Below are 27,135 nucleotides of genomic sequence, written 5' to 3' on the forward strand. Positions count from 1 at the left end.
CTTGACTTTTTTTTTTTTTTTTTTTTGCTAGTGCACATCTTAGACTCGTACTACTGAAGGATTTGACTAATTGAAAGAAGTAAGTTTATATTTGGGTTATATGGACCAGTAAGCTAAAATCTTCCTAGAAACCATAAATTTTTTTGAAATTCTATGCAGGCATCTTAAAATCTGGTTAACCTGATAAGGAATTCTGGGACTGCTTAGGTCTCCACTGTGGAATGTTTGATTTTAAATTTGTGACATTTGGAAGAAAGAAAAAGAAAACAAATTTAGGATTTTTTTTTCACTATCTGCCAGTACAGATTAACAGGCTGGGGAGGCAGCTTTCAAAACCTACAAATTTATGGATAAGATTCCCTGATGTTTTTAACAGCTATTAAAAATCTAAAGCGCACAAACTTTTAAATCTACCGTGCTTTCTGTTGTGGAAGGGATATGTTGTGGTGTTAGCCTTTTTAATCCTGGAATACAAATTGATTTTAAAATGTGTTGAATATTTAAGGATGACTTCATGCAAGTTAATAAACCATTTGTAAAGTGTTTGTATACAACCCTTTGTATCATGTTGTTGGTACAGCTTACCAAATTTTTTTTGAGCATGTATTCCATTCTTTACTTCTGTACAATTTCTATTGTTGCTGTAAATATTCTAAAAGAGAAAAAAAAAATCCTGTGGTAACCTTAATTATCAGCATGGAAATGGTTAATTTTTACTGAGCACAATGTATTTTTGAATGGGCCTTCCAAAATATGTCTTTAATAAAAATGCAGATTTTGCACTAGAACCCTGGCACTGTTCAACAGCTGATGTTATTCCTGACACATCTCTTCCAGAGCACCTCTCCATATGTTAGCTTGGCTCATGGCAGTGGAATGGACCAGAACCAGGATTCCTGTGCCCAGTGGGTCACTGCCAGGTCCTGGCTGACTCCCCCATCTGAGAGGCCACTTGTGTCTGTCCACAAGCCTCATGTTTCCATGGGATGTTTCCTACACAGGGCAACATCTCTGAAGCACCTTGTTGCCCACCATTCCTCTACTCTCATTGCAGGATGGATTCTTCCTTTCAGGGCAAGAATGCTGCTCTCTTTTTGGAACAGTACTAACCCACCGAGCCCCTGAGCAGGCACCACCAGAAATTAAAAGGCCCTGAAAGTTTCCAGCCCACAGTGTTTGCCACAGGAGAAGTGCCATGATGACATTTCATCATTGTCATATGTAAACTGAGACACTTCAAGGCAAATGTTAGGGTGTTGAAGTGTCAGCAATACGAGTTTTTGATGACTTCCTATTTAATGTATCCTGGCTATGAGGTTTTTTTCCCTCTTTAATGTATTCTGGCTATGAGGTTTTTTTGTTACCCTGTGCAGATTTAAAAAAACTTTAAATATATCCCTGCTAGTCTCTCATTCTTTGGGGTAATTGGAAACAAACTGAGTAGGGACCACTTTTCCTGGGCCTCCCTTCTTTCCCTCTGAGCTCCAGCAAGACTTGCTGAAAGCCAGGACATGCAGTATGTTAGATCCCTCTAAACAGCTGCCTGATGGGTTGTGCAGCAACCACAGCCTTGGTAGGACCAGGCTGCTGCCAGTGCCTGCACTGAACTATGCCCATCACCTCCCCAAGAGGGAAACTTCCAGCCTGAGCTAATGGCTTCAACTTCCACCAGGAAAAGCAGTCCAGCATTTTGGTATTTCCATCTAGAAATGGGGTTGAAATGCATTTCCTTGAGGTGCCCAGTGCTCTGGGGACTTAGCTTAACTCTTACTTGGCTCTTACTCTTCCAACAATCTAGTTTAGTTACCCCTTTTCTGTACTCCCTGAAGAGCCCCAGAAACTGGAGTGGCCATCTCCTTGAAGAGTTTGAGCACCTTGATGTGGTATCCCCAGTGTAGTCAGTATTAAACCCCCATGGGATGGAGGGCACAGTGGACATTTTTCTCTGGATGGAAGTGAAGGGATAATTCCTGCATTCCATTATGATCAAGGGGCTATTGACTTACAAATGGCTGGTCTGGAGGCCTGAGGCAGTCTCTGATCAGGTAACTTAGACTGGGTACAAACTTCTCAGCACCATTTGTTCCCTCAGTTCTCTCTACACATCCCATCCTAAAAATCCAGGCCATAAACCTGAAAGCCATTCTTGGTCCTACTTCCTATTTCAAACCCCTTGTGTTTTATGCAGCTTCAAAGCCACACATGGGTCTCCCTATCTCTGCCGGATTGTTTAACATCTTTGTCAGTGGGATTGACTGTGGAGCTCTCACCAGCCCCTGTTGTGTGGTTGACATGCTGGAGGGAAGGAAACCCATCCAGAGGGGGCTGAGCAGGCCTGGGAGCTGGGCCTGTGCAAACCCCATGAAGGTCAACAAAGCCAAGTGCAAGATCCTGCATGTGGGTCAAGAAAGTCGCAAGAAATACAGATTGGAGGAGGAACAGATCAAGAGCACCCCTGAGGAGAAGGACTTGGGGCTGCTGGTGAATAAAAAGTTCAGCATGAGACAACAAAGTGTGACCCCAGCCCAGAAGGCCGATTGTATCCTGGGCTGTATGGAAAGCAGTGTGGGCAGCAGGGTGAGGGAGGGGATTCTCTCCCTCTGCTCTGCTCTGCTCTAGTGAGACTCCACCTGGAGTGCTGTGCCCAGGTGTGGGGCCCCAATGCAAGAAAGAAGGGAACCTATGTCCATGTCCAGAGGAGGGTCACTAGTATGTTCACAGGGCTGGAACAGCTCTCCTATGAAAACAGGCTGAGAGATTTGGGCCTGGAAGAGAAGGCCCTGGTGAGACCTTCCAGTAACTACAGGAGGCTGTAATGGAGCTGGAGAGGGACTTTCATAAGCACATGTAGTTATAGGACAAGGGGTATTGGCCCTAAGCTAAAGGAGGGCAGCTTTAGATTAGATATTAGGAAGAAATTCTTCGCTGTGAGGGTGGTGAGGCACTGGGACAAAGTGTCCAGAGAAGCTGTGGACTCCCCATCCCTGGAGGTGTTCAAGATCAGGATGGATGGGGCTCTGAGCAACCTGGTTTAGTGGAAGATGCCCCTGCCCATGGCAGGGAGATAGGAGCTAAATGATATTTAAGGTTCTTTCCAACCCAAACCATTCTGTGATTCTATGATTATGAGGAAAAGCTTTTGTATTTATGTAATTATACTTCAGCTGGCACTGTCTCACTTTCATGATGGTCTCAGTCTCACTGTTACTCCAACATGCTCAATTTATGCAGAAGTCAAATGCAATTCTAAAAGCATTTTAGGACCACTTAATTAATTAAGCCTCTCAGCAATCTATATATAAGAGGCAGAGGTTAAGTGAATTTCTAGAGGTCAATTAGCAAGTGAGCTGCATGGCAAGGATCAGAACAGAAACTCCTGCTATAGCAGGAGCCATTTAGTTGCAAGTCAGAAGTCCCTTCCCCATGCAAGTGGAGAGGTGAACTGCAGACAAAGGACAGGGCAAGGCAAGAGGCAAATGAGCTGTGAAATGTGCTGTGTTCCATCTTACATATTGCCATACATTTCAATCTAGAAAAAGGTCTAGTGATTTCTTTGAAGATGGGAGGCTGGAAGAGTGATAGCACAGGTCCTTTCTACCTAGAAAATATTTTTTCCTCCAAGGTTTTATTATATCCTTTCTATAGGATCAGTCATGTGAAGATACATAATTTAGAGTGGTGCCTTGGTGTATAATGGTATGTGGTCCATCCATTCAGGCTGTGCATTAAGCCTTCCAGCTCTTCCAAATCTCACAGGAGCTTCTGGCCTTTTCCATTGGGTGCATTTCCAAAACCAGACAAGCTAAAAACTCTGGACTGTGCACAGGAGCTTGTCAGAGGCCAGTCACAGACAAGGCTTTAACTAGCTGCAGTCAAGCTTTGGGGTGATACAAATACTCACCAGCTTGTGCCCAGTTCATCCTCTCAGCCTCCCCTCCACTCCTCAGTCATGCAGGAAAACATCAGCACCAAGGCTCCTTCCCCCATTACCATCCATCAGGACATGGAGCTGCCTGTGCTGCTTTTAGGGCAGGGAGAGCTGTGTGTTACATGTTGGCAACTGCATCCCAGGCCTGGAAATGCTTTCAGTGTTGATGTTAGCTAGACAAGAGCTGTGATGGCTGCTGGGAGCCCTTGTCCCCTGGTGCTGGATGTGCAGTGCCTCCAGGGAGGCTGCTACACCATGCTGGTCCCACAGCTTGGCTGCTGAGGAAGTGCCACAAGCTCAGTGGATCCTCTCAGCAGAGCATGCCTTGACTGTTCAGCATTAAGGGAACCACACAGTGATTTCTTACTGAGAAAATGTGTCCCTAGACCAATTTGTGGATAGGCAAAAATCCCACCCATGGATAAAGAGGTGGGAGGGAAGCAAGGGAGTGCTGGTGTATAGCAATCATCTCAGCAGATGGGAATTGGTCTTTTTTACATCTCTGTAGACTTCATACTGTTGGTTAGTGGAGCAGCTTTCAGACTTGCCAGAAGAGCTTATTTCCCTGAGACCTATTATTTGTCTCTACATACAGGAATAAAACAAGGCAGAAATATCTGCTCTCACAAAAGAATGTGATTAATTGCATAGCCATCCAAAAGCTTTTCTCATGTTTTTGGTCACATCTCATTTGTTTTTAGTCATATCTGTACTCCTGCCCTGCACACTGAGCATTCACCTCTCTGTCCATAGGGATAAGGAGAGGGCAGGAGAGGCAGACAGGCTGCTCAGTGCCACTGTCTTCATGCCTCTCCTCTCTTCCCTGAGACAGTTCAGGTTCTGCTGTGGGTCTTTGGGATGGATGCACAGATTGTAGGAAATAGGGAAAAGGCCTCTGGTGCCTGCCAGGCTTGAGCTGCAGGTGTGTGGGAAGGCAAACCAAAGCTGTCACTCCAGAGCTCCCCGCAACCCTCCCTCATGGGAGCTGTGGGGGCTGCAGGTCCCACCTAGGCTGTGTTGGGCTGAGGCAGGGACATGAAACCTTAGTGATTGGGCTGTCACCTCAGGAGGTGGGTTCATCATCCACATGCCCCAAATTCCCTGAGTGCTAAATACCCACTGGAGATTGGGCTGTGGAGATCAAACAGTTAAGAAGAGTGAGTCCCTGTATCTGTGCCCAAACATCCACAGGGAGCAAAGTGCTGGGGTCCCCAAGATGTGCCAGTGCAAAACCAGAGAGAACACAGAGAGGGTTTGTCCACCTGGTCCTCAAGGCACTGATGTCTGTCCCAAAACCAGGCACAGCCCCTCAGGCCAGAGGGTTCCTGATACAGGCAAACATGAGGTGATTTGAGAGTGTGATATTCAGTGGGGGCCCTCACACCAGGGATAGGCCAGATGAGGCCCCAGCACCATCTCAGAGATGAGGGTGAGATGTCTGTCCTGGCATACAACATACATCCCAAAGAGAATCCAAGCCTGTGGGCCTCATCAGCATGCATTCCAGTGTTCACAGCACATGGTGATGATCATTTCCCCAGCCAGCCTAACACCCAGGGCCAGAAGCACCACATCTCACAGGATCTCACAGGATCTCACAGGATCCAAGCCATGGCCCGAACCTTCCCCTTCCCCAGTGCGTGTCCCACAGCCCCCATCAGCTGTATCATCAGCATGGTGTGAAGTAACATTTTATTCAAGACTGCCCTTCCCTTGCAGGCTGGGTGCTTACACACACAGGAGTGGGCAGGGCAGGGCAGGGCAGGGCGGGCAGAGCCCCCCGGAGCCCCCGGCCGGCGCTCAGCCGCACTTGCCCAGGCACTCAAGGAGCTCCATGCGGATGGCGATGCGCACGTGCCAGCCCAGCGGGATCAGGCGGATGTAGCGCGCCACGATGGGCGGCCGCAGCAGGTTCTGCACCGAGGACGAGCGGTCCGAGTTGCCATAGAAAACCTGTCAAGGGAGGGGTGGGTGGTTAGGGGGCTGGAAATCCTGTCCCATGACTTTGGGGCACCTGTGCAGAGCAGAGGAGGAGGAGGCTCCTTCCCCTCCACCCTCAAAATGAAAGAATTTAAAAATAGCCAGATGTAGACAATTTTTGTCACACTGATTCAGTTTTCTTAGTAGGCCATTTTCCCCCATCAGCCCTGCACTTTTTACAGTTAGGCCAGAAAATCTCACCCCGTTCTCATCCCATTCTTTCTCATTTGTCTTCCTGTACCATGGCACTGCTTGTTTGGAGTGAGAATGAGAGAGACTTTGGCTCTTTGAAGTTCATGAGCCAGGCTCCTACACAAGCCATTATAGACAAAAAAATATATGTGAGGGCCCTTTCCCCATTCCTTAGCCTGGATGCCACATCTGCTGCCATGACCTGTCTTTTTGGGAAATCTCAGCATCTCCTCAGGGCTGCAGGAACTTCAGCAAAGCCAGCAGAGCCTCCTATGCTAGGACAGGACCATTCCCATAGATGGGCACTGAGGATACCCAGGAGGCAGCAGCTGTGGCATCCACCAGCCCAGCTGGACTGCACAGGCATCAGAGGCAACTTTATAATATCTCCCCAGTGCAATTTTTTGTTTCAAGTCAACCAGTTAGAAGTGCAGCATGAGAATGGTTTGGTGGGTTGTGATTTAAGTAGTTGTAGATTTTGCCTGAGGGGTTTTTCTGCACCAGGATGACACATATTTCCTGGACATAGCAATAAAAGAAATCCCCATGCAGTACCGAAGCATGGCTGGGGCTGTGTGGCCACAGCTGAGAATGGGGTTTTATCATGGAGTTGCTGCCTCCTCTGCAATGCCAGTTAATGCCTCTGAACTTAATCTGGACTCCAGTATGATCGTTAGAAAACACAAATAATGTATTTTGTCCTTCTGCACTGGTCAGCATGACACACTCTCACCTCAGGGGGAATGGCCCCTCTCTATGCTGCCCCCTGATGCAGAGTGAGCACCGAGACCCACCCTGCTGCTCCCACAGGATCCTCTTTTGATGCACCTTCCTCTGAGACCTGTTGTCACCAAGCATGCCACCCTTCCACCAGTGGCCAAAGAGCCAAGGTCACTGACCCGGTTGTTCCCGGTCTGGTCCTTGTAGTAGACCCAGTTGAGGTTCTCGTCGGTGCGGTACTGCACGCTGTACTTGGTCATCCACTCGTCAGCGTCACAGCGCCCTTGGGTCAGGATCCCCGAAATCACCTTCACCTCCTTCAGGTCGATCTGCAGCCACTGTGCAGTGTCCTGGTACTTGGAGAGCCACGCACACCTGGGGGGACACCACCAGCCCCGCTCTGTCCTCCACCGTGCCCTCCCAGGCAGAGCCTCCTGTCCCCACACAGCCAGGGCTCCCCAGCCCCCACAGCCCCAGGAACCCTCACAGGGGCATTTCTGAACTCACCCGAAGCCTTGGCCGTTGAGGCGAGCCTTGTTGGCTGTCCAGGAGGAGTACCAGCCCGTGTACTGCTCAGGGTTGGAGCAGCTGATCTGATCTGGGGTGACAGCACCAGACTCAAAGCCCAGCGGCTTGTGGTAGGGACACTCTGCAGAACAAGGGAAAAACACTTAAGGGACAGAAGTGGCTCTGTTTTCTGGGTTGTTTGCACACATATTGTGAACACCTCCTGGGGCTTCATTGCTTTCTCTTCTCCCTCATTAGAATGCTGGGAATGCTCTTATCCTAGACCACAACTTGCCCTGGGGCCACAAGATCTTCATTTCTAACCTTCACTTGTGTTAATTTCTAGTTCTTCTTTCTCTCTCAAACTTACTAGACTTGTTCTGACTGCAACATTTTGGGGGAAAGGCTTTATTCAGATGTTGCAAGTCTGAATCTCCCTCTTGTAGGCATGTGGAAGAAGAGCCTGACTGGTTGCATCAACCTGGATCCAGCCTCCAGGCTGCCAGCTTTTTGCCTTGAGTAATGCTGGGCACTTCTTTCCTTGCTGGCCTTTACCTCCTTCTGCCCCTCCAATGACTGTCTTGATTTACAGCTCTACTTGCATGGCAAAATTGCTGAGCCAGCTCTGGTCATCCCTCCACAAGTACCCTCAGATCTGCATTTCTTTGCATCTGGAGGTGGCCTTGCCTTGTGGAAAACTTGCAGGTGTTTTGGTGCCAGCGAGGTGTCATGCTCAGCCCTGCTGAGGGATCATCCCTGGCTCAGAGATTTCCATTTCAGTGTTTGACTGCAGATCTTCAGAGTAACAATCCTGCCCCCACAACTGTCTTCTGCAATAGTGAGAAATTCAGCATGACTAAACTGGCTGCAAAACTACTGGAGAAAGAAATACTCACTCCTCATTAAAACTTTCTGTGGTGGGTCACCACACAGTGCTCTGGAAGGCAAGACTTTAGTGAGGCTGAGTACCTGCATGCTACCTGGACCTAGCTGTGGGGTTTTTTGTTATGATCTTTTTTTTTATGTGATCAGGTTATCATTGTGTATCAAGATACACAGAATGAAGGCACTCAAGTGTCACATAGGGACTGCCTAGGCAAACATCTGTATCATGGGCAGCATTTTCTGATTTTGCAGCCTGTGGAGCCTCTGGAGTCCCCTGAAGTAATTCTGTCCCTTTCTCCAGTTTAGCATACTCTGTTACACAGGTCTCAGCAAAAAAGGAGCAAGCAAAGCTCTGTGCAGTTCACTTGTGGGTGAGAGGTTTCCTTGCTTTATCCATACCTGAACAACCACCGTGGTGCCTTGTGCCAAAAGCAATCAACATGTGGGGAAGATCAGTGGGTGCCCAGAGCCCAGCATGACTGTGGCCTCCCCAGTGCAACTCCCCAGCACTGCAGCCATGTGGTCGATGTCTCATTAGCAAGCTCTACTAGGTCAATATTGCATGCCTCAATAGCTCATTAACATATCTTGCTCAGTTGGAACCTCATTAACATGTTTTCCCCATGAAAACATATAGCCACTGTGCCACCTTCCTCCAGGCATGGAAACATCATGCTTTTCCACCATGTTAAAAGCCTTGCTCCCCTTGTGCAAGAGGGTGGCCTGTGTGTTTACTATTCGTCAAGCTTATCTCAAATACCACCCAACTTTACTTTTAGCAACACTAATCCACAGACCACACAACTGTAATGCAATTAGCAGGTCACCTTCTGCTGAGTCTGTTTGTGCCATGCACAGGGACCTGCCAAAACAGATGCCTGGTGCCTGCCCAGCCAAAGCAGCTGAACCACTGAACACTGTTACTGCCAAGCCAGAGAAAAGTCATGCAGCGTTTGCAAGGCTGGCTGCTCCCTTTGGTCGTGCCAGAGGCAGCTCTGAATGGCTGCTCTGGGCAGCAGGGAATGCCAGGCCACACCACACTGGCTGGGCTGGGCTGGGCTGGGCAAGGGGAATGCAGAGCCCCTCTCTGGGGACAGTGACAGCTGGAAGTTACAGTGGAAATGTTCCTCATTCAGGAAAACCAGGGAAATGCCTTCATTACTCAGCTACATAATGCTAATGTGAGAAACACCCCCTCACACCTGGCCTGGCCATGAAACCCAGCTCAGCTCCTTGCCCATATGTTCCTTGGCCATGAACAGATCAACCAAACCTGCCACCTTCCCTTCCCTTCCCTTCCCTTCCCTTCCCTTCCCTTCCCTTCCCTTCCCTTCCCTTCCCTTCCCTTCCCTTCCCTTCCCTTCCCTTCCCTTCCCTTCCCTTCCCTTCCCTTCCCTTCCCTTCCCTTCCCTTCCCTTCCCTTCCCTTCCCTTCCCTTCCCTTTTAAAATATGCTGCAAAGAAGGAATAAAGTTTTTCTTGATCCCTAGAGAGTCTAGAAGATTTTACAGGCTAAACTGCAGCAAGGGAGAATGAGCCTACATGTACAAAAGGTTTCCCACAGCAAATCCTACACATGGCAGTAGCTGGCCCAGACAGCTTCTGGAAGCACCAGCACCAAGGGTTCCAGAGGGAGAAAGACAAATGCCCACTGTCCCTGGTCAGCACGGGCCAGCCTAGGTGACCTCCCAAGGCCCAGGCGTGGGGCTGCCTCTGCCTGATGGTGCAGGGTCATCCCCTCACCTCACAGTGCCTCAGCTCCCCCAGCCCCACTGGCAGCTGGATTTGGAAGGTCCCAGCTCTGCAATGCCACGTGCCAAGGGGAAGCTGCTGAAGGCACCAAGCACAGCTGCAGGGTCCCTCTGTTACCTGGCATGCACTCCAAGCCATTAGTCCCGCTGGACCACACCGAGTTGGGGCCTCCTTGGCAGTCACACTTGCAAGCCTTGCTGTGCCACAGCTCCAGTCTCTCATCCTAAAGGAAAGGTAAAAAATGAGTAATAAATCTACATAGTCATCAACAATAGTGTAACAAGGCCAAATCTGAATTCTGAACCTTAGACAAATGCTTGTGCCTCTCTGGACTGCTGCACCTTGTCTGAGACCCTTTCCTCTTGCCAGCTCAACCCGAAGCACAGAACAACTTGGATCCCCTCGGCTTCAGAGGTCAGAGCATATGCCTGAGCTTGAAGGCCCAGGTGCCAACCCTCCTTCTGCCCCAAGGCACCAGAGCTGGGCAGTGTCAGACCCTCAGCATTTGCCAACTATCTGAACTATCTGAACTTGCTAACTATTTGAACTATCCACAGAGACTTACCTCTCCTGGGGAGAGGGCCATCACAGCTGGGGAGTGGGCGTGGAGGGAAGAAGAAAGAGAAGAGAGATCAGAAACAAAGATGCTGTAAGCAAACATCAGGAAGTACAATCAACATTTACTCCTGAGATACAGACAAATAAATAGAGGAAGGAATGATGAATCTACCACATTTTCCGAAGCTGATTGCCAGGAGAAGGCAAGAGAACATGGGCAGGAGCAGGGCACTGCATGTGCTCATGTCTGTGCTACTCCTCCATAGGGTTTTCCTCCAGATGCCTTTGGCATCTCCTCTATTTGATCAGATACGCCTGAATCACCCTGAGGCAAACATATGCTGGACCCCTCTGCTTTACAGCTAATTTTGCTCATATCCATTTTTCTGTCTTTCTGCTCCACACTTTCCCTGTCACATTTTCCCCTTTAAATGTTTAAGCTGATGGGCTTCAAGGGTCAAATCCTAGCTTGGTGCCACTGCAGATCCCAAATGTCTTTGGAGGAGATAGGGTATCTCACAAAGCGCTGGTCTGAGATCACTCCCTCTGGATGTGATGGAGAAAACAAGTCTAAATAGGCCTTCCTAATCTGTCTTACAGACAAGACTACCTTTTTTCCTTTCTTAGGGAAAACCAGTAATTGTGGCTGTGGAGGAAGAGACTGCTATTTTTGTAACATCTGACCTGTTTTATCTCCTGCCTCTTACTGAGCAATGGCTTTTTTTATGAGGCTTTTTCCTTACTGAAAAGGCTCTTCTTGCTTCACAGTGAAGTCCAAAGCAGAGTATGTTAACAGCTTTTAGACTGGTAGAATATTTCCCAAACAGCTATGAAAATAAAATAATTTTAAAAAATAATCCCATGACTGCTGATAACTCATCAACACAAATCAGATGTCAAACATCAGCTTTTCAGAGATGTAGGGAATCTACAAACCAGTAAGGAAAAAGTGATTGAGCAGGTAAAAGCTTGCATATAGGAGCCATGAGAAACCTGCCATCTCCAGAAGCACTGTGAATACAAAAAGATGACTTTTTTTCACCAAATGATTAGACTCTGAATTATTCACTGAAATCTAGTTATGATTTATTCATTCATACACTATCACTTTGCTGAGCCTAGGAAGCTGCAGCTAATGCTGGGAATTTACATCCTACATTACTATAGCAAGTTTCATCTCAAAAGACTCACAAACACAGAGCAATTATAATCAGCTGAAATATAAACTATATACAAAGCCCGGTTTATTACTGAAATGCAACTGCTCCTTGGGTGTGAAAATGAGTCTAAATGTATCAAGAGTCTAAAAGAAAGACCTTCAAAAGCAAAATGATAAAAAGTTCCTTTCTCTAACACAGGGATGGTCTCCTGTGCTTCAGTGTCCCAGAATAGCATTTCTGGCACCACGAACTTACCACATTAACCCACAGCAGCGCTGGCCCTGGCAGAAGAAGTAAATACCAGTCTACAAGAAAAAGTTGTGGCTTCTAGTCAGGCCCAAGAAGGAGGCAGGGATCACCCAGAGCCCAGCATGCTCAGGAGGAAAACATGCTTGTACATCTCCAGACATCTTGGAAAGAGTAGACTGGGGGCCCCACAGCACTGCACTGCACTACACCTGTCCCAGCACAAATGTTACCAAGCCAAGCCCTGGGACTCCACTGGGCAATCAGAAAACCAAGGCAGAGGGGCAGACCCAGAGCCACCCCTGTGCTGTGCCACATGGCAAAGAGGTTTGACTTAAACCTGTGTGAAGGTGATTGAGGTTAATGCTGTCTGTCAATGCAAGAGAAACCAGGATTTTATCACTTACCAAAACTGGACCATATTTGCCAATAAAGTAATGCAGTGCCTGCCTCTCCTGCCTGCCCTGTGCTGTTTGATGCCAGTGCAGGAGAGCCATTGGTACCTGGGGCATGAGATCCAGGCTGGCAGGTGTCTCTCCTACCCCCCTGGCCCACAGGGGTGTCCTTTCCAAGCAGGACAGGTGCTCTGCTCCAGGAGCACCAGCTGCAAGGGCTTCCTCACCCTGACATCTGGGAAGGCTGCCCAGACATCACAGCCTGCTGTGTGCTCCCATTGCCCAGCAATCCCTGGCTCACAGGGCTACAGGCTCGGCTCCTCTCATCTGCTTAACCACTTGATTTTCATCTTTAGAAGACTGATTTTTGAGGAGAAAACTTTTGTGGGTTTTTTTTGGTTTTTCTTATGGTGCTTTAATGTACTTCAGCCTGGAAAAGGGGTTGGAAAAGGCTTTTTCTGGATCGTGGAGTCCAGCCATTAACCTAAGAAAGTTGTGTCCCATGACTGGTGTGGTGAGGCCTGTTCTTAAGCACTGCATGCCTGGGGTAGGGAAAGGGGATGTGAGTTACCAGGATGGTGTAGGATATTGCTGTGTGACCATGCTGAGCCCTTCAATGCCTCCTGAGTCCCTCCCTTTGAGAGCCAAGATCAAAATTGAATATGCTATTGACACATGCAACGGGCACAAATGGAAAAGATTTCAGGTGGGTGGGTGTATGTTAGCATCAATTCAAGCACCCAGAGTAAATCCTCCTCCCCAGGTGACCCGGAATTTTGTGGGTGGCTGCACTCAGCCAGTGGAGCCTGCTCCTGAGCTACAAGAGTGGCTTTGAGGGCTTTTAGCTTCATCTGCTAGGGGACACCACAGCAAATCAAGCCAGGGTGTGAATTTCAAGCACAAAAGCCCTTTTTTTTCAGTGCAATGAAAAACTTTTTCCAATGTTTTATTGGGTTGATCCCACAACACACAGCAGTGCAAAGGCAGTGCCAAGGCACAGGTGCTGGCATGCTGCCCGTCTGGCTGTCCCAGCCTCCTCCACTCCTCACTGCATAACTTGCTGATTTAAACCCCTCAAAGAGTTCAGCTTCCCCTTTTTCAGCTAGGAGAGGTGAACTGCTAAGGGCTCACTCCCAAAGGGGCTGAGCCATCCAACCACAGTACAGGGGAGTAGCAGGCTTGGTGTGGGGTAAGCATAGCAGTGGATGGCCAAATGCCCTGCCTGGGCAGTGCAGCCTGAGAACCCCTGGCCTTGGGAGAGGAGGGCAAATGAAAGATGCCCTTGCCTGCAGTTGGCCACAAAACATAGTAATTGATATATTGGTGTGTTTACAGCTGTGAAAGGCCCTGTCCTACAAAGGAAATGAAGAGGAAAGCTAGCTGCCAATAGTCTAAAAATGTAATGGGCAGTGTGCTTTTATAGCAAGCATGTTTGCCTTCAAGGAAGGTTACAAAGATAATTGGTAATTGTAGGTCAGACAGAACCAATTGCTGCAATTCAAGGGAGAGTCATAAGGCCTGCACAGCTGCCAGGGGCTGTTGTTTTAAAAGCACAGGACTGACAAAAACCCCAAAACATTAAAAAGGAAAGAGCTCTATTTACTGCCCCCCAGAACCTTCAGCGAACCATCAGTTCAGTGAAATAAATTATTATCTGTGTTTGTGTGAGGCAGAGAGATAAGGCATGTGGCTTTCCCATCCCTTCATCCCACCCTGCAGCGCAGTGTGTCCAGAGCACTGCCATGCACAAATGGTTCCCACAGCACACAGGATTTAGGGACCAGGGCTTGGGACAAGATCCAGGGCATGATTTTGTGCCGGGGAACCTGTGCCGGTGAGGCTGGGCTGGAGCCCATGTCCTGAGATGTCTCCACTTGGCACCTGCTGCTGAGCAGGATGAAGGGGAATGATACTCCAGGAACTGGTCCAGGTTTGGGGCAGAGAGGGAAAGAACTGGCAGAGGTAGCCCTGGGGTGCCAGGATGGGGTTTCCTGAGGTGGAAGTCAGATAAAGCAGCAGCCACAGCTTAGGGCTACTTGGGAAGAGGGGCAATCAATAGCAAGGAAACTGAGCTGCTGGCATTTCAATGACAGGAACAGGTAACTGTGTTTCTCAGAAAAATTGTAATCATTAGGAATGTGGTTAAACAAGAGAAAGAAAGGAGAAAGATAAGTGTGGGCAGAAGTAGCACTGCCAAAGGCTGTGTTCAATACAGTAACTCTGAGGAATCACATTCACTATCCTGACCATAAAGTCAGAGAAGCAAGTAATCTTTTAGTGTAGGAATTAATGGCAGGTATACAAGCCTGAGAAAGCACATTATAAATATGAAAAGAAAGAAATAAAATGTAACACAGAATAAATGTCAGTCATTCAATTTACAGGAATAAGTTCACATAAACTTGATCATTGCAGGAAAAGTATGTGGAAAATGTTAAATCTCTTTATTTATTCACTTTATTATATAGGTGTCCTAGAAGCTTCAGCTGGAAAATAGTTGATTTTTTTGTCTCATCTCTGTAAGCAACACCTTAGTTTAACAGTGCTTAGAGGGGTAAAATTACTTTCTCCTCCCAATGGAGAGCAATGTCCCCATGATGCAGCAGTGCTTTCTGGGCACAATGGCTCCTTTTGCACAGATAGTCACCTGCTCCCCTTCTGCACCTCTGAGTTGTGGGCTAGAGGAAAGGAAAATATCTTGAACCCCCCAGAAAAATAAGGCTGGAGCCCCAGAATAGCCCCAAAAAGTCACAAAAATGAAAGGCATGGCTGGAATGGGTGGCACTGGTTTTATCATGCTTTCTGAAAGGCCCTCTTTTCCCTGAGCACCGCATTAGACAGCATCAGGAGCAGAGTTAGGTAACAGCCTGTAAGCAATAGAGAGGGTCGAAACACTGGAAAAAGCATTGCAGCGCCTCTGCGCCCATCGGGTGCTCGTTTGTACCTTGCTGTATTATTAACTGAGGCTATTTTTACATCCCAGCCCTGAAAATCGTGCTAGGCGGCTGAGGTGACTCACATCAGGTTGCACCAGCCTCCGTAAGAAGGAGCATTTGGGGAAGCTGCCACATTCGCGGTGTTCTCCCCATCACTCCTTGCCCCTGTGCCGGGGCAGTGGTGGCCCTGATGCAGCTGTGGCCGGTCCCCAGGTCCCCATGGCAAGCAGAGCCCCCCTGCCCACTCGCTTTGTGACTGCTTTTGTTGATTTTCCCCCGGGGCTTTTTCCATGGCCACGCTGGCAGGCCCCACGGGACCCGGTGTTGTGCAAACAGCGCCTTTATCTCTAAGGGGCTTTAAATGGCCCGCAGGAGCTGTGCCAGCAGGCAGGGACCGCCGGGACACCCGCTCGTCTGTGTCCCCCCACAGACACCGGCAGGCGGGCTGGCCTGGGGACAGACATCCCGGCCTGGGGACAGACAGCGCAGGGCCCACCCAGGGACTCCAGCACCTAAAGCCGCCCTGGGCCGAATGCTCAGCCTGTTCCTCCTGCAGGTGACATTGTGGCCCCAGCAGGGCCAGCAGGGCCCCAACACCCCGCACACACCGGCCTGCGAGTTCTGATCCCTGCTGGGCTCCAACACCCCGCACACACCGAGCCCTGATCCCTGCTGGGCTCCAACACCCCGCACACACCGAGCCCTGATCCCTGCTGGGCTCCAACACCCGGCACACACCGAGCCCTGATCCCTGCTGGGCTCCAACACCCCGCACACACCGAGCCCTGATCCCTGCTGGGCTCCAACACCCGGCACACACCGAGCCCTGATCCCTGCTGGGCTCCAACACCCCGCACACACCGAGCCCTGATCCCTGCTGGGCTCCAACACCCGGCACACACCGAGCCCTGATCCCTGCTGGGCTCCAACACCCCGCACACACCGAGCCCTGATCTCTGCTGACCGCCGGCAGACCCGGCCAGAGCCACAAACCCAGGGTAAGAGGACATCAGCCTGCAAAGGGGAGGTCTCATTCTTCGTGTTAAGCTTCTCCCTCAGGCTATTTAAATCAGGCTATTCTTTTCCTCCTTCGTTTTGTGGGGATTCTTCACTCTTGTATTATTTTAATTTCGGTTTCATTTTCTTTATTTGAATGATTTTCATTAGGTTTTCCTTTTCATTCATTTTTATTGTGGTTCATTTAATATTTACTGGTATTTATTTGAAGGCAATAAAAATATATTTAAGTAATCACAATTACACCTATTTAATTCGTATTAATTTCCCTTTTCCCATAATGTTTCCACTAAATTTTTTTAATGTTGTGACAATATTTGAAAAAAGCTAAATTAATTTTTAATAAAAATCTACCTTTCCTCCCTTTTTTCTTAAGGGATGTACAATTAATTATCTTTTTTTCCCCAATGTGTTCCTTAGAAATGTTCAGCATTTCCTCACCTTATTGACATGTGTGTTCCTTCCTGCTTGGAACTACACAGAACATTGCCTGCATTGTAATTTCATTAGATGCATTGATTACACCAAAGGGCAGCTCTATTAAAAACGTTATTTACATCCAAATTATCCAAAAAGCATGTTTGAGCCTTTAATTTTTTTTGGGGGGGGTGGGGGGGGGACGGTTCTTGGTTTTTGTTGTTTTTTTTTCAAAGATACAAAAACCAGAGGTGAAAAAAGAGAAATCGCCTCCCCTGAATTGCCGAGGTGTGCTCGTTCTGCAGGGGCAGGGAGCGCGGGTGGAGGGATGGATGGATGGATGGATGGATGGACGGACGGACGGACGGAGGGATGGATGGATGGAGGGATGGATAGATGGATGGATGGATGGATGGATGGATGGATGGATGGATGGATGGATGGATGGATGGATGGATGGATGGATGGGTGGGTGGGTGGATGGATGGATGGATGGATGGATGGATGGATGGATGGATGGATGGATGGATGGATGGATGGATGGATGGATGGATGGGTGGGTGGATGGATGGATGGGTGGATGGGTGGATGGATGGATGGATGGATGGATGGATGGATGGATGGATGGATGGATGGATGGATGGATGGATGGAGGGATGGATGGATGGAGGGATGGATGGATGGATGGATGGATGGATGGAGGGATGGATGGATGGAGGGATGGATGGATGGGTGGATGGATGGATGGATGGATGGATGGATGGATGGATGGATGGATGGATGGATGGATGGATGGATGGATGGGTGGGTGGATGGGTGGGTGGATGGATGGATGGATGGATGGATGGATGGATGGATGGATGGATGGATGGATGGATGGATGGATGGATGGATGGATGGATGGATGGATGGGTGGATGGATGGATGGAGGGATGGATGGATGGATGGATGGATGGATGGATGGATGGATGGATGGATGGATGGATGGATGGATGGATGGAGCAGCGAGGCGCAGGCGCGTCGCTCGGAGCGCCCTAGGGGCGCGGCGGGCTCGGGCTCCCCTCGCGGCACGGAAGGGCCCGGCAGCCGCCGCGGGACCCTCCTGATGCACCACCATATGCTGCTGCTGCTGCTGCTGCTGCTGCTTGGCTGTGTCCCCAGCGAACACAAGCCCAGGCGAGGCGCGGGTGCTCCTCTAAGCCACTTGCTCTGCCAGGGAAAATCAGCTAAGCAGCTTATCATGGCATCAGCGCACGTAGCTCCGAGCGCTGACCTAGCGGCACCTCCGTGCTGGGAGAGGCAGGGTGTGAGGGGCTGCTCTTTTTAGCCACGAGAGGACACTAAGACAGAGAAGCAGGGAAAACCAGTAAATTAAGAAATACCACAAATTAAGAAAATAAATTAAATACCAAAGGAGTGATGCCTGGAAAGTGATCTTGCAAGTTATTTTTCACCACAGGCTCTCCAAAAATATCCTGATGTGTGGGTGTCTATTAAAAGCAAGCTGTGTCTGGAATTCAGAGTAAGGTCTATGAACTTATTCCAAGGACTAATTGCAGTTATGCCACCCATAGGGAAAAAAAATGCTGGAGTCTGTGTAAAAACACTCTTCCTAGAAGCTCAGGCACCAGTAACCTTCCCAAGTGAAACAAAGGAGAGTGAGGAGGTAAGGTACGAGGAGAACGTACAAATATTTGCTGGGAGATTAAAAGAAAGACCTATTAATTAGGCAGAGCTGGGTACAGCCAAACATAACAAGATGAAATGAAGGCATGGCTAGTTGAGGAGCACTTATTTTCCTACCCATGAAATTTGGTAGAGCAAAATATTCACCAGAAACACAGAAAGAGAGAAAAAACCAGACATACCAAAACACTGGAATTCAACACCCACATGAGAAAAGTTGGGCTGTCTGATTAATCTGTTCCCTGACAGATCATACTTGATTCACACATTCATGTCGATAGACACTGCCCACCACTTACCAAGAGCAGCCCTCAGCCTCATTTAAGCAAAAAGTAGCTTTGCCATTGGCTTTGATGAAGCTACAAATTTAAATATGAACCAGGAAATTATCTCCTTATTCTCCACAGCTGGGTGAATTAAAATGGAAGGAGATGTCACCCTAAATTTTCTGTCTCCTTCTAGCTCCCCCATACCTACGTTTGTTGCTACTTTTCTGAAAAATGAATATGAGAAAGCCTCAAAATTGATAAATACCTTTCCTATTTTCTAGACTTAGGAGTTGCTTTTTGTTCTAGAAGTATTTTTGGAAGTCTTTTCCAGGCCAAAATACCTTGAAAGGCCTTAAAAAAAGGGCAATCTTCATCAGCAATGTCTTGCTGCTAGAGAAGATGATCAGTTTTTGATTAATCAAGAGTTTTGATTAATGAAGGACCAGTCTTTCATGTTATACTGTACCTCATTTTTCAAATCAGCATTATTATTTACACACTGGCTCAGCTGCACTACAATTTTCTTTGCAAATTCATATTTTGACAAATTACATGGCAAATTTTTTACACTGCAATTATTTTTTTGAAACAGAGTTTTACTACTGAATATTCATAGAGCTGTAAGAATGCTGCTCACTCATATACATAAATTACACATCTCCTCCACATTTTGCCTTTCCCCGAATTATTATGTTTCCATGAGAATGCAGAGAAGGGCTTGCTCTGTACCCCACAGCTCCTGGCAGAAGAAAGCGTGCCTGAAACAGGGAACACAAAGAGGGATATTTGAAAGGGCCTCTCAGGAGGCAAAGTGCATACCTTTGTACCAGAAAAGAAGAGACAGCAGGACGCTCCCCATCTTGAACTGCATCTTTTCCTTCCTCTGTTGTGAATAGCTCCTTAGCTCCTGCTTGGCTTGATGGGAAGGCATGAGATTAACTTAAGCGTTGCCTAAGCACCTTACTCTCCTCCATTCCCATGGCTTTATCAAGCACATCAAGCCAACCACACAACTGTTACTGTCCAACTCCATCCTAGAGGCTGTGCCATCTGTAATGGTTTTTAAAAGGCAACAAGTACTGAGGTACTGACACTCTGAGTGTGAATCTGATTGTACATGCAGACATATGTCCAAATAAACCAGGATATACCTATGTATAAACCACATATACACCCTACAGAGATGCAGATGCCTAATGCTCAGAGAAGACATATAGTATATATTGTCTGTTGTATATAGCATGTATTCATTATCTTCCACCCCAATTATTTACCTCTACACTAGCAATGTCTTTCCTAGAAATAGTTGCGTGTAGAAATCTGCCCTGGCCTTACTGCTCTTCCAGGCACCTAATTGCACAGGGCTGAAAACTGCAATTTGTAAATCAAACAAAAATAGTGGTTTTCAGTTGTTTACTTGCTATGCTGCAAAAATCTCTAACCAAAAATGTAAACCTCTCTTTGCTAACATTTCTACTTACAGTATTCTTTCAACCAGCCTACACCAAAGATTTGATTTTAGAATGACTGATTCAAGATAAAAACAGACTGCTAGTGATTCCAGTGGATCTTGCACCTGTTCCTCCAATCTCTCTTTGATTATATGAAATTAGCAGTGAATTTTTAATGGAGGTTTTTGAAAGCAATTGCTTCAGAAGCAGCTTGCTTTGTTGCAAGAGATCTCAGATTATACGCACTGGGAATAGATTAAGGCACTGCTTAGATCACATAGGTTGCAGTTGAGTTAAGCCAGTCATGTCTCTACTCTTCTGGTTTATATTCATTTAAAAATGCTGAGCAAAAAAAGATGGTGGCTTTTCAAAAAGAGTCTCCTGGGCAGGATTCACTTCACTTGCCTTTGGATACCCTGGAATTTGGAATGGGAATTTGGAATGCCCTGTGCATTTGTTGTCATACAGCATCCCACTGCAGTCTCACCTCCAGCATCAGCATACCCCAGACTCACCAGGGTATGTGACATGGATGGGAGGAGTCTCCCGCCAAGGATCTCACTGCTTTGTTCAGCCTCAAGGAGTTTAACCTCCTCAACCCAACACTTTTCCCACTTTACCCTTCCTCCATGGAGAGGAGGGTTGCCACAGGCAGACCCCTGTGGCACAGACACAGCCACAGGCACAGAAATGGCCACTCTGCTTCATGGACCTGGGCCAGCTCACCCCAAACACTGGGGGAGAATCAATGTATGGCAAAGCAGCTCATCTCAGGCCCCAGGAAGGATGTCGTTTTTCTAAGGGCGTGGGGCTGCTCCTGATTTTTTGCCAGAGGCCTCGTGCACATATGCTGTTCCTGTCCTGGGGCCTACCAGTGAGACCCACCAGAAGGTCCAGCCAGGAATTAAAGAAATATGAGATCCACATGGATGGAGCTGTTCCTGTCCTGGGGCCCACCAGTGAGACCCACCAGAAGGTCCAGCCAGGAATTAAAGAAATATGAGACCCACTGAGGGTACAAGGGCAGGCTCTGGGCATCTGATGCAGTACAGCAAGTCACTTCAGGCTCTACACAGTATCCTTTATATTGTTGAGTCTAAAATGGGCTGCCACAGAGACAGAGATTTTTTCAGAGCTGCTGAAGACACTCAGATATCCATTCCCTCGCTGCATTGATGAGCAGTTGGTGTCTAAATCTTGTGGGTTTGAAAATCCCAGCTTAAAAATCCCTAAATACCTTCATCCACATATCTCTTGGAAAACGAGATCTGAGCTTCAGCCTCTCACCTTATGGTCTCATAAGGACAGGTCACACAGAAGGAGAGCTACTCACACAAAGAGAAATCACCTACCATGTTTTAAAGAAAAGCCAAACCAAATTCTTTCCTATTATCACCTGCAGTTTTAAATCAGCTTGGTTTATGGTCAACCCCACCCTTGAAATACATTTTGATTTTGTGTAAGAAATACACAGCAGCTCAGGGACCGTGTTCAGAAACAGCACAGCTCTTATCAAAGAACATTTTGTCCAAAGTAATACTCTTAAGACTGGTGGCTGCCCAGTTGTAAAGCTCCCTCCAGACAGAAGGAAAGGCAGCTTTTGTTTTAAAAAATGGTCTATAGCATTCAAAAAACCAAACTGTTTCACATGAAGATTAGAAGAGCATTTAAATTAAAGTCTCTATATAAATAGTATGAAGTTCAGACAGTCGGTGTCTAATGGTGTTGATAGTCCTTCATTTTAATAACTATAAACAGCAAAACCATGCTGTTATTGCAGCAGCATTGCTAAACGAATCATGTAGTTAATTCCTAGCAAGTACAGAAATATTTTCAGGTACAGAAGGCAGAAGAAGTTTAATGACCAGTACATAACACAGCACCAGAAATGGCTACATTTGCCCTTAGTCCGGCATTGATTACAGAACAAAACTGAGAGTAGTACAAACGGCCCAAATTAAGACAGTTTGGTAACATTCACACTGCTATGTAAAATAGAACTGCCTGGGCAGGTTCACTCTTTTTTCCATACATCTTCTCCAGCTCTAGCCCATGTCCCATTGGCCCTGAGACATTTTGCTATGTTTGCATAGCCCTCAGAAATCTTGGTGTGTTTTCCTCTGCCAGATTTTGGGAAAAAAAACACGGAGATCACCCTGCACATGGAGATGCTTTTAGTCTGACTGACAGCATGTGTGTGTGACCTCAGAGGGGAATCAGGAAGCAAAAGTACTCATGTGTGAGAGAGAAGTGGAACTCCACGTAGCCGTGTCACGTTTCTCCCCAAGGCAGAGTGCCAGACAGCTCAGTCGGAGCAGCACGCACAGATCCATGAGTCTGGAAGCTGAACGCACACAATGAGCAGTGTCTCGGCAAAAAATGTGTGACTGGCACACTTTTGTTTCAGCACAGTGAGGGAATGTACAAAGCACACATTTATACATGTGTGTGTGAGCCACGGACATCTCTCAGAAGCAGGACACTGATGTGCAGAGAGGGCAAGACTGTCGAGCTTTTAGAGCCTGAGTCAGGAGCTGGATCCCCTTCACATGGATGGAGCTGCAGTGGTCTACACACATTAAAGCCATGGCTCTCAGAATAAAACATTCCTTTTACAAATCTGAAGCATAAGCTTAAGTCATCTTCTGAAAAGGAGACTTTTTCCTAAATGTAAGAAAACATGAGACAGATAATTACCCAGTGTTGACCACCAGGCCCATTCCCTGTAACTCATGCACTTGGAGGTGCTGTGGCTGTCCTGCCAGGGTAGGCACCATAGAATCACCATCCCCATTAGATGGGATGTACCTACACCAAAGGCTTGCCTATTCCACATCAGGAGAAGTCTAGCTGTGTTTGCCTCAGCTTTGAGCCTGCATCCTGGAAGCAGCCAGTCTGTGGAAGATAGTTTACCCCAGAGGGGGACCACATTGCTTTGGCTTCACCTCCTGTGGGCAGTGCACACACTGCTGAGCAAATAGGCAGAGGAAAGCCAGACCTGAGTACTACTGCACTTTCAGGTTGTGGGATGCACAGGCCCTTAGCGTCAGTACAATGTTAATGTTACAACTTTAGCCTGCCAGGCCTCACTATGGGATGTATAGCTGCTTCCCACCCAAAAAAGCTTTTGCAACCTGGCCCAGTTATCCTTGCATTGGTCTGCAATCTCTAACTGCAGCTTGCCCATACCCTAGAGTGTTTGTTTAGTAAGAACAAGCACTGACAAAGGTTAATAGTTTTCTCCATATGATGATGATTAAGTAAGTTTCTTAATAAGTCTCTGATTAAAGTAAGTTAAGCCAATTTTTTTCTCTTTAATCTTTAAGATAGGTAAATCACACCCTCCCACTCTGATCCTTCAAAGATTCTCAAGAGCTGATTCCAGGTCAGTGGAGCTCAGGGACTCTTCTCCTCCTCCTGCAGAGATGTCTTAGCCCCAGCGCTTGATAGGACTCCCACGCACAGACAGATGCTCTGCCAGCACCTATGCCCAGAGGTTACCCTTTTCTAAAGCCTTGCACGTGCAAAATGAGACTACAAGTTATAATTTAAAAATTAAACTGCTCCGAGGCAAGCTGAGATGGCTCTTTCTTTCCCAGATAATAAAAACGATATGCACAGTACAGAGGAAAACAAGGATGGAGTTAACTGTGCTCGCTAGATGTGTTCTGTGAAAACCGCCGGCCTTTCCCCAGCGCTCAAACACGTCTCCAAACACAGAGATGAAAGGACCAGGGTTCCAGCGAGTCTCGGTGTAACGCCTTGGGGACGCGTGGGGCTGCAGACTTCGCCACTGCCTTTGTCCCTCGCCGCTTGGGAGCAGGCACAGGCTGCTGCTTCCCCCCACTGCCTCTGCTCCCTGTGGTCTCCTCGGGTGCTGCTCCGAGGGACCACGGTCCGGTGTGGGGATTTCCCTCCCGCGCTGGCAGGGAAAGGCTCTGGGAGGCGGGCGTTCCCTGCCGAGTCTGCAGCCTGCGGAAGGGAGCCCGTGTGACAGGACTGCCCTTAGGGCGTCTCTCTGCTCCCCTGGAAGCTGCTCCGCCTCTGCCGCACGCAGGGTCCGCGCCCTCTTTAACTGCTTATGAGGTTCCCCATCTTGTGGAGGAAACAGCTAAATCGAAACTCACCGCGTTAAAAGAAATGATGAAAAAGCCAGAATGAGGCAAGAAAAAATAACTCATTCTTTGGCGCTGGTTCCACTGGGGCTCGAACCCAGGACCTTCTGCGTGTAAAGCAGACGTGATAACCACTACACTATGGAACCGCCACGTACGTTAGGCGTCACAGCACGGCCCCTATCCACGACATCTGAGCACACCTCCTTCTCTGGCTGATGACGCAAGTCTGGTATTTTCTCTTTAATTGCTGGTTGATTCAAAACAAATGTAGCGGTTAAAAATTACCCTAATGCGTTTTCTGCCCTTCTGATAGCTACAGAGGGGCAGTGACGCGGGTGAATCAGCTCCCGGTAAGGCTCCAGTGCCGCTGAGTGTTGGGGCCAGCGGCGGGCCCCGTTGTGCCCGGCCGCACACGGCGCTCAGGAGCAGGTAACGACCCTGGGCCGTGCGGGCCACGCTGCAGACAGCGCTCCCTTCCCCGGCATGTATTCGGCACACGCATATCGAACGTGTTCGCTAAATCTTTGCCTTCAGTATGTGCTCCCAACGCCAGTGCCACTAGCCCCGCTTCGGGAAGGGCTGGCAGCCTTCCTGCGCATCCCGCTGCTCCTGGCATTTGCTCAGCTGCTCTACTCGCCCCGAGTTGGTCTTCATTGTTACGTCAGGTTGGCCCAAGTGCGGGAAGGGCGGCCTGAGCTCCGGGAGAGCTGCAGCAACACCACGGCTGCTCCGGGGGAGCCCGGCTGCGGGGATTCCCTCCAAACCGGCCATGGGAAGCGCCTCGCTGCCTACTGTGGGGCGCTCCAGCTCTCTTCTCAGCGGGGCAGGGACGTGTAGCTGATTTCCTCGGCATATGGGGCTGTTTAAAACACAAAAGGCAGCGAGAGGCAGGAGCGTCCGGCTCTTTCCAATCGCCCGGAGAGGACGGAGGGTTTTCCCCTCGTGTGTGGCCGCCCGGGGGCGGCTCCCGCCGCGGCCCGCGCCGCCAGCAGGGGGCGCCCCGCGCTCGCCCACCGCCCCAGGCCCCGCTCGGGCCCGGGGCCTGTGCCGGAAACGCCGCCGTGAGGGGGTGTTTGGGTATCCGTCCATCTGTCTATCCATCCATCCGTCCATCCATCCATGGACCTCCTTGTTACCCCTTACACCCCACAATAATCTCCGTCTTCCCTCTGTTATGTTTTACCCGCTGTTTTGCACTACATGCACTACCTCGGTCCTCACCACACTGCGCCTTGCCTCGCATCTCAAAGGGAGTGGCTTGTAGGAGCACAAATTAAGGCACCTGTACTATGTTTACAGGTCAAAAGTTACAAATAGAAATTATTATTTGGAATATAAAAGGTAAATTTGGGAGTTTTTGGAAGTGTGGTGCTTGTAAGCAAAACAGGTATTGTTTGTGGCTGTTGATATGACTTTTGAAATTAATTATGTTTTGCTGAAGCAGCAGATTTATTTACTCTAGCAAAGTAGAAAATGTTTCATTAGAAGCAGTTTAATGAGCATTAGATGAAAATAGAGATGAAGACAATTATTTCCATAGACTTGATGACCCCTTACCCTGTATGTGGTTGCATTTATTAGTTGGTAGATTCCATTCTTTAAAAAACAATTAAAAATATTTTTAAAATCCTTTTACATACTGATCATTAGTGTGGGAGTCAAATCTGTGTACTCTCCTGACCTGGAGAACCTGATTTAAAGGCTTTGCCCCTTTGGCAAAGAGACAGCCTGATAGACTTGAGGGCATCAGGATGTAGGGTTTGCACTGTGTGTGGAGCTTCTGGTTCACCAGACCAACAAAATGCACATCAAGCTTTTGTTAGGCAATTCTTATGCCCATTTCTTTTTCCTCATGCTGCTTTACTAAGATCTGTCAAACCCTGATGCTGTAGATAGATGGCTATCATTTCTATAAGCTCTAAGTGGAGGTTGAAGCTAACGTCAGGGAGGTAGAGTTGTGCAAATTGGGTCATTAGTCATTGCTTCCCAGAATAATCTGCATTCGTCTGATAATTTGGGAAACTTTCTTTAAAAAGAAAAAAATTGTTCCCATTTTTTGCAGAGGGTATCCTGATGTTTTCATAGTGTTCTGGTCTAGTTTCTCGGTCTTCAGGAGCTTTGAGGCCCTACCACTGCCTTTCTTTCCCATTTCTGATTTGGTGTGCTTTTTGCCAAGGATGCTAGTTTTGATGTTTTTTATTCACCTTCTCACCCAGAACTGTCAGTGGGGGAACATTTCTTTTTGTGTTCACACAAATTAACCTACTTTTTCTAATGTGTGAGCACAGATTTCTGTCATCTCACTGACTGAGTCAGACTTTAAATTTGTTCTGGACATTAATTTCTCCATTTTTTTAATTAGGTTTTTTTCCTTTCTGTCTCCAGGCATCCAGGTTTCTCAGTCAGAAAATTCTTCCCTGGCTAGTACTTTAAAATACTTCGCTGGGTCACATAAAAATACTTCTTTAAGCTTGCTAGGGCAAGAGGAGGGAAACCATGGTCAGAGCTTAAAAGGAGCACGCTCCCTTCAACTGTGATTATCTTCATCCTTTTTGAGAAATATCAGTTACATCACTTTGTAGTGGGTGCTTCTGAGATATAAGCCTGAAGCAGAATTTGAATAATGTATGTGGAATGCCTGCATGAAGACTTGCTCAGGAGGTTAATGTTTCTAAAGTATTTGGAAAACAGAATAGGTGCAATTACATCAAGAAGGGCTGCTTTTAGAGGGATGCCCTGATTTCTACACTAGCACCATGACTGGGTTTTTTCTTGCCATGCTAGACTGCTCAATCATACATTGTCAGAGTTTTTGGCCTACTTACTGTTGCAGCTGCTGATGCTAGAAGTCTACTCACCATATTAAGTGTGTGTGTGACACATGACTGCTGAACAAAAAAGCAGTTGTATGTGTGACCT

General features: G+C 47.8%; 1 protein-coding gene and 1 non-coding gene across 3 annotated transcripts; both read right to left on the reverse strand.

Annotated features, from left to right (window-relative positions):
- Window positions 1-5,728: 5,728 nt before the first annotated feature.
- RS1 (retinoschisin 1) lies at window positions 5,729-19,563 on the reverse strand. 2 transcript variants are annotated; one of them, XM_066571643.1, is made up of 6 exons: window positions 19,467-19,563; window positions 10,529-10,554; window positions 10,081-10,186; window positions 7,328-7,469; window positions 7,000-7,195; window positions 5,729-5,881 (listed from the first exon to the last, which is right to left on the reverse strand). In XM_066571643.1, the coding sequence occupies exons 1-6, from the start codon at window positions 19,516-19,518 to the stop codon at window positions 5,729-5,731; spliced, it is 675 nt and encodes a 224-aa protein (XP_066427740.1). In that variant the 5' UTR covers window positions 19,519-19,563. The 2 variants fall into 2 exon arrangements, with proteins under 2 accessions (XP_066427740.1, XP_066427741.1); XM_066571644.1 differs by having other exon boundaries at window positions 10,529-10,561; window positions 19,465-19,545.
- Window positions 19,564-24,289: 4,726 nt separating this feature from the next.
- Window positions 24,290-24,362, reverse strand: TRNAV-UAC (transfer RNA valine (anticodon UAC)). Its single transcript has one exon. It is a non-coding gene; the product is annotated as a tRNA-Val (tRNA).
- Window positions 24,363-27,135: the final 2,773 nt, after the last annotated feature.

Source organism: Molothrus aeneus, chromosome 2 (assembly GCF_037042795.1).
Source record: "Molothrus aeneus isolate 106 chromosome 2, BPBGC_Maene_1.0, whole genome shotgun sequence".
Classification (NCBI taxonomy): Eukaryota; Metazoa; Chordata; class Aves; order Passeriformes; family Icteridae; genus Molothrus; species Molothrus aeneus.

Coding starts and splice junctions, on each gene's coding strand:
- RS1 (XM_066571644.1), bottom strand. CDS start 19,518: ATGCAGTTCAAGATGGGGAGCGTCCTGCTGTCTCTTCTTTTCTGGTAC. Junction 10,562..19,464: donor TTCTTTTCTGGTACAAAGGT/ATGCACTTTGCC, acceptor CTCCACGCCCAC/TCCCCAGCTGTGATGGCCCT. Junction 7,196..7,327: donor CTCAACGGCCAAGGCTTCGG/GTGAGTTCAGAA, acceptor GTGTCCCCCCAG/GTGTGCGTGGCTCTCCAAGT.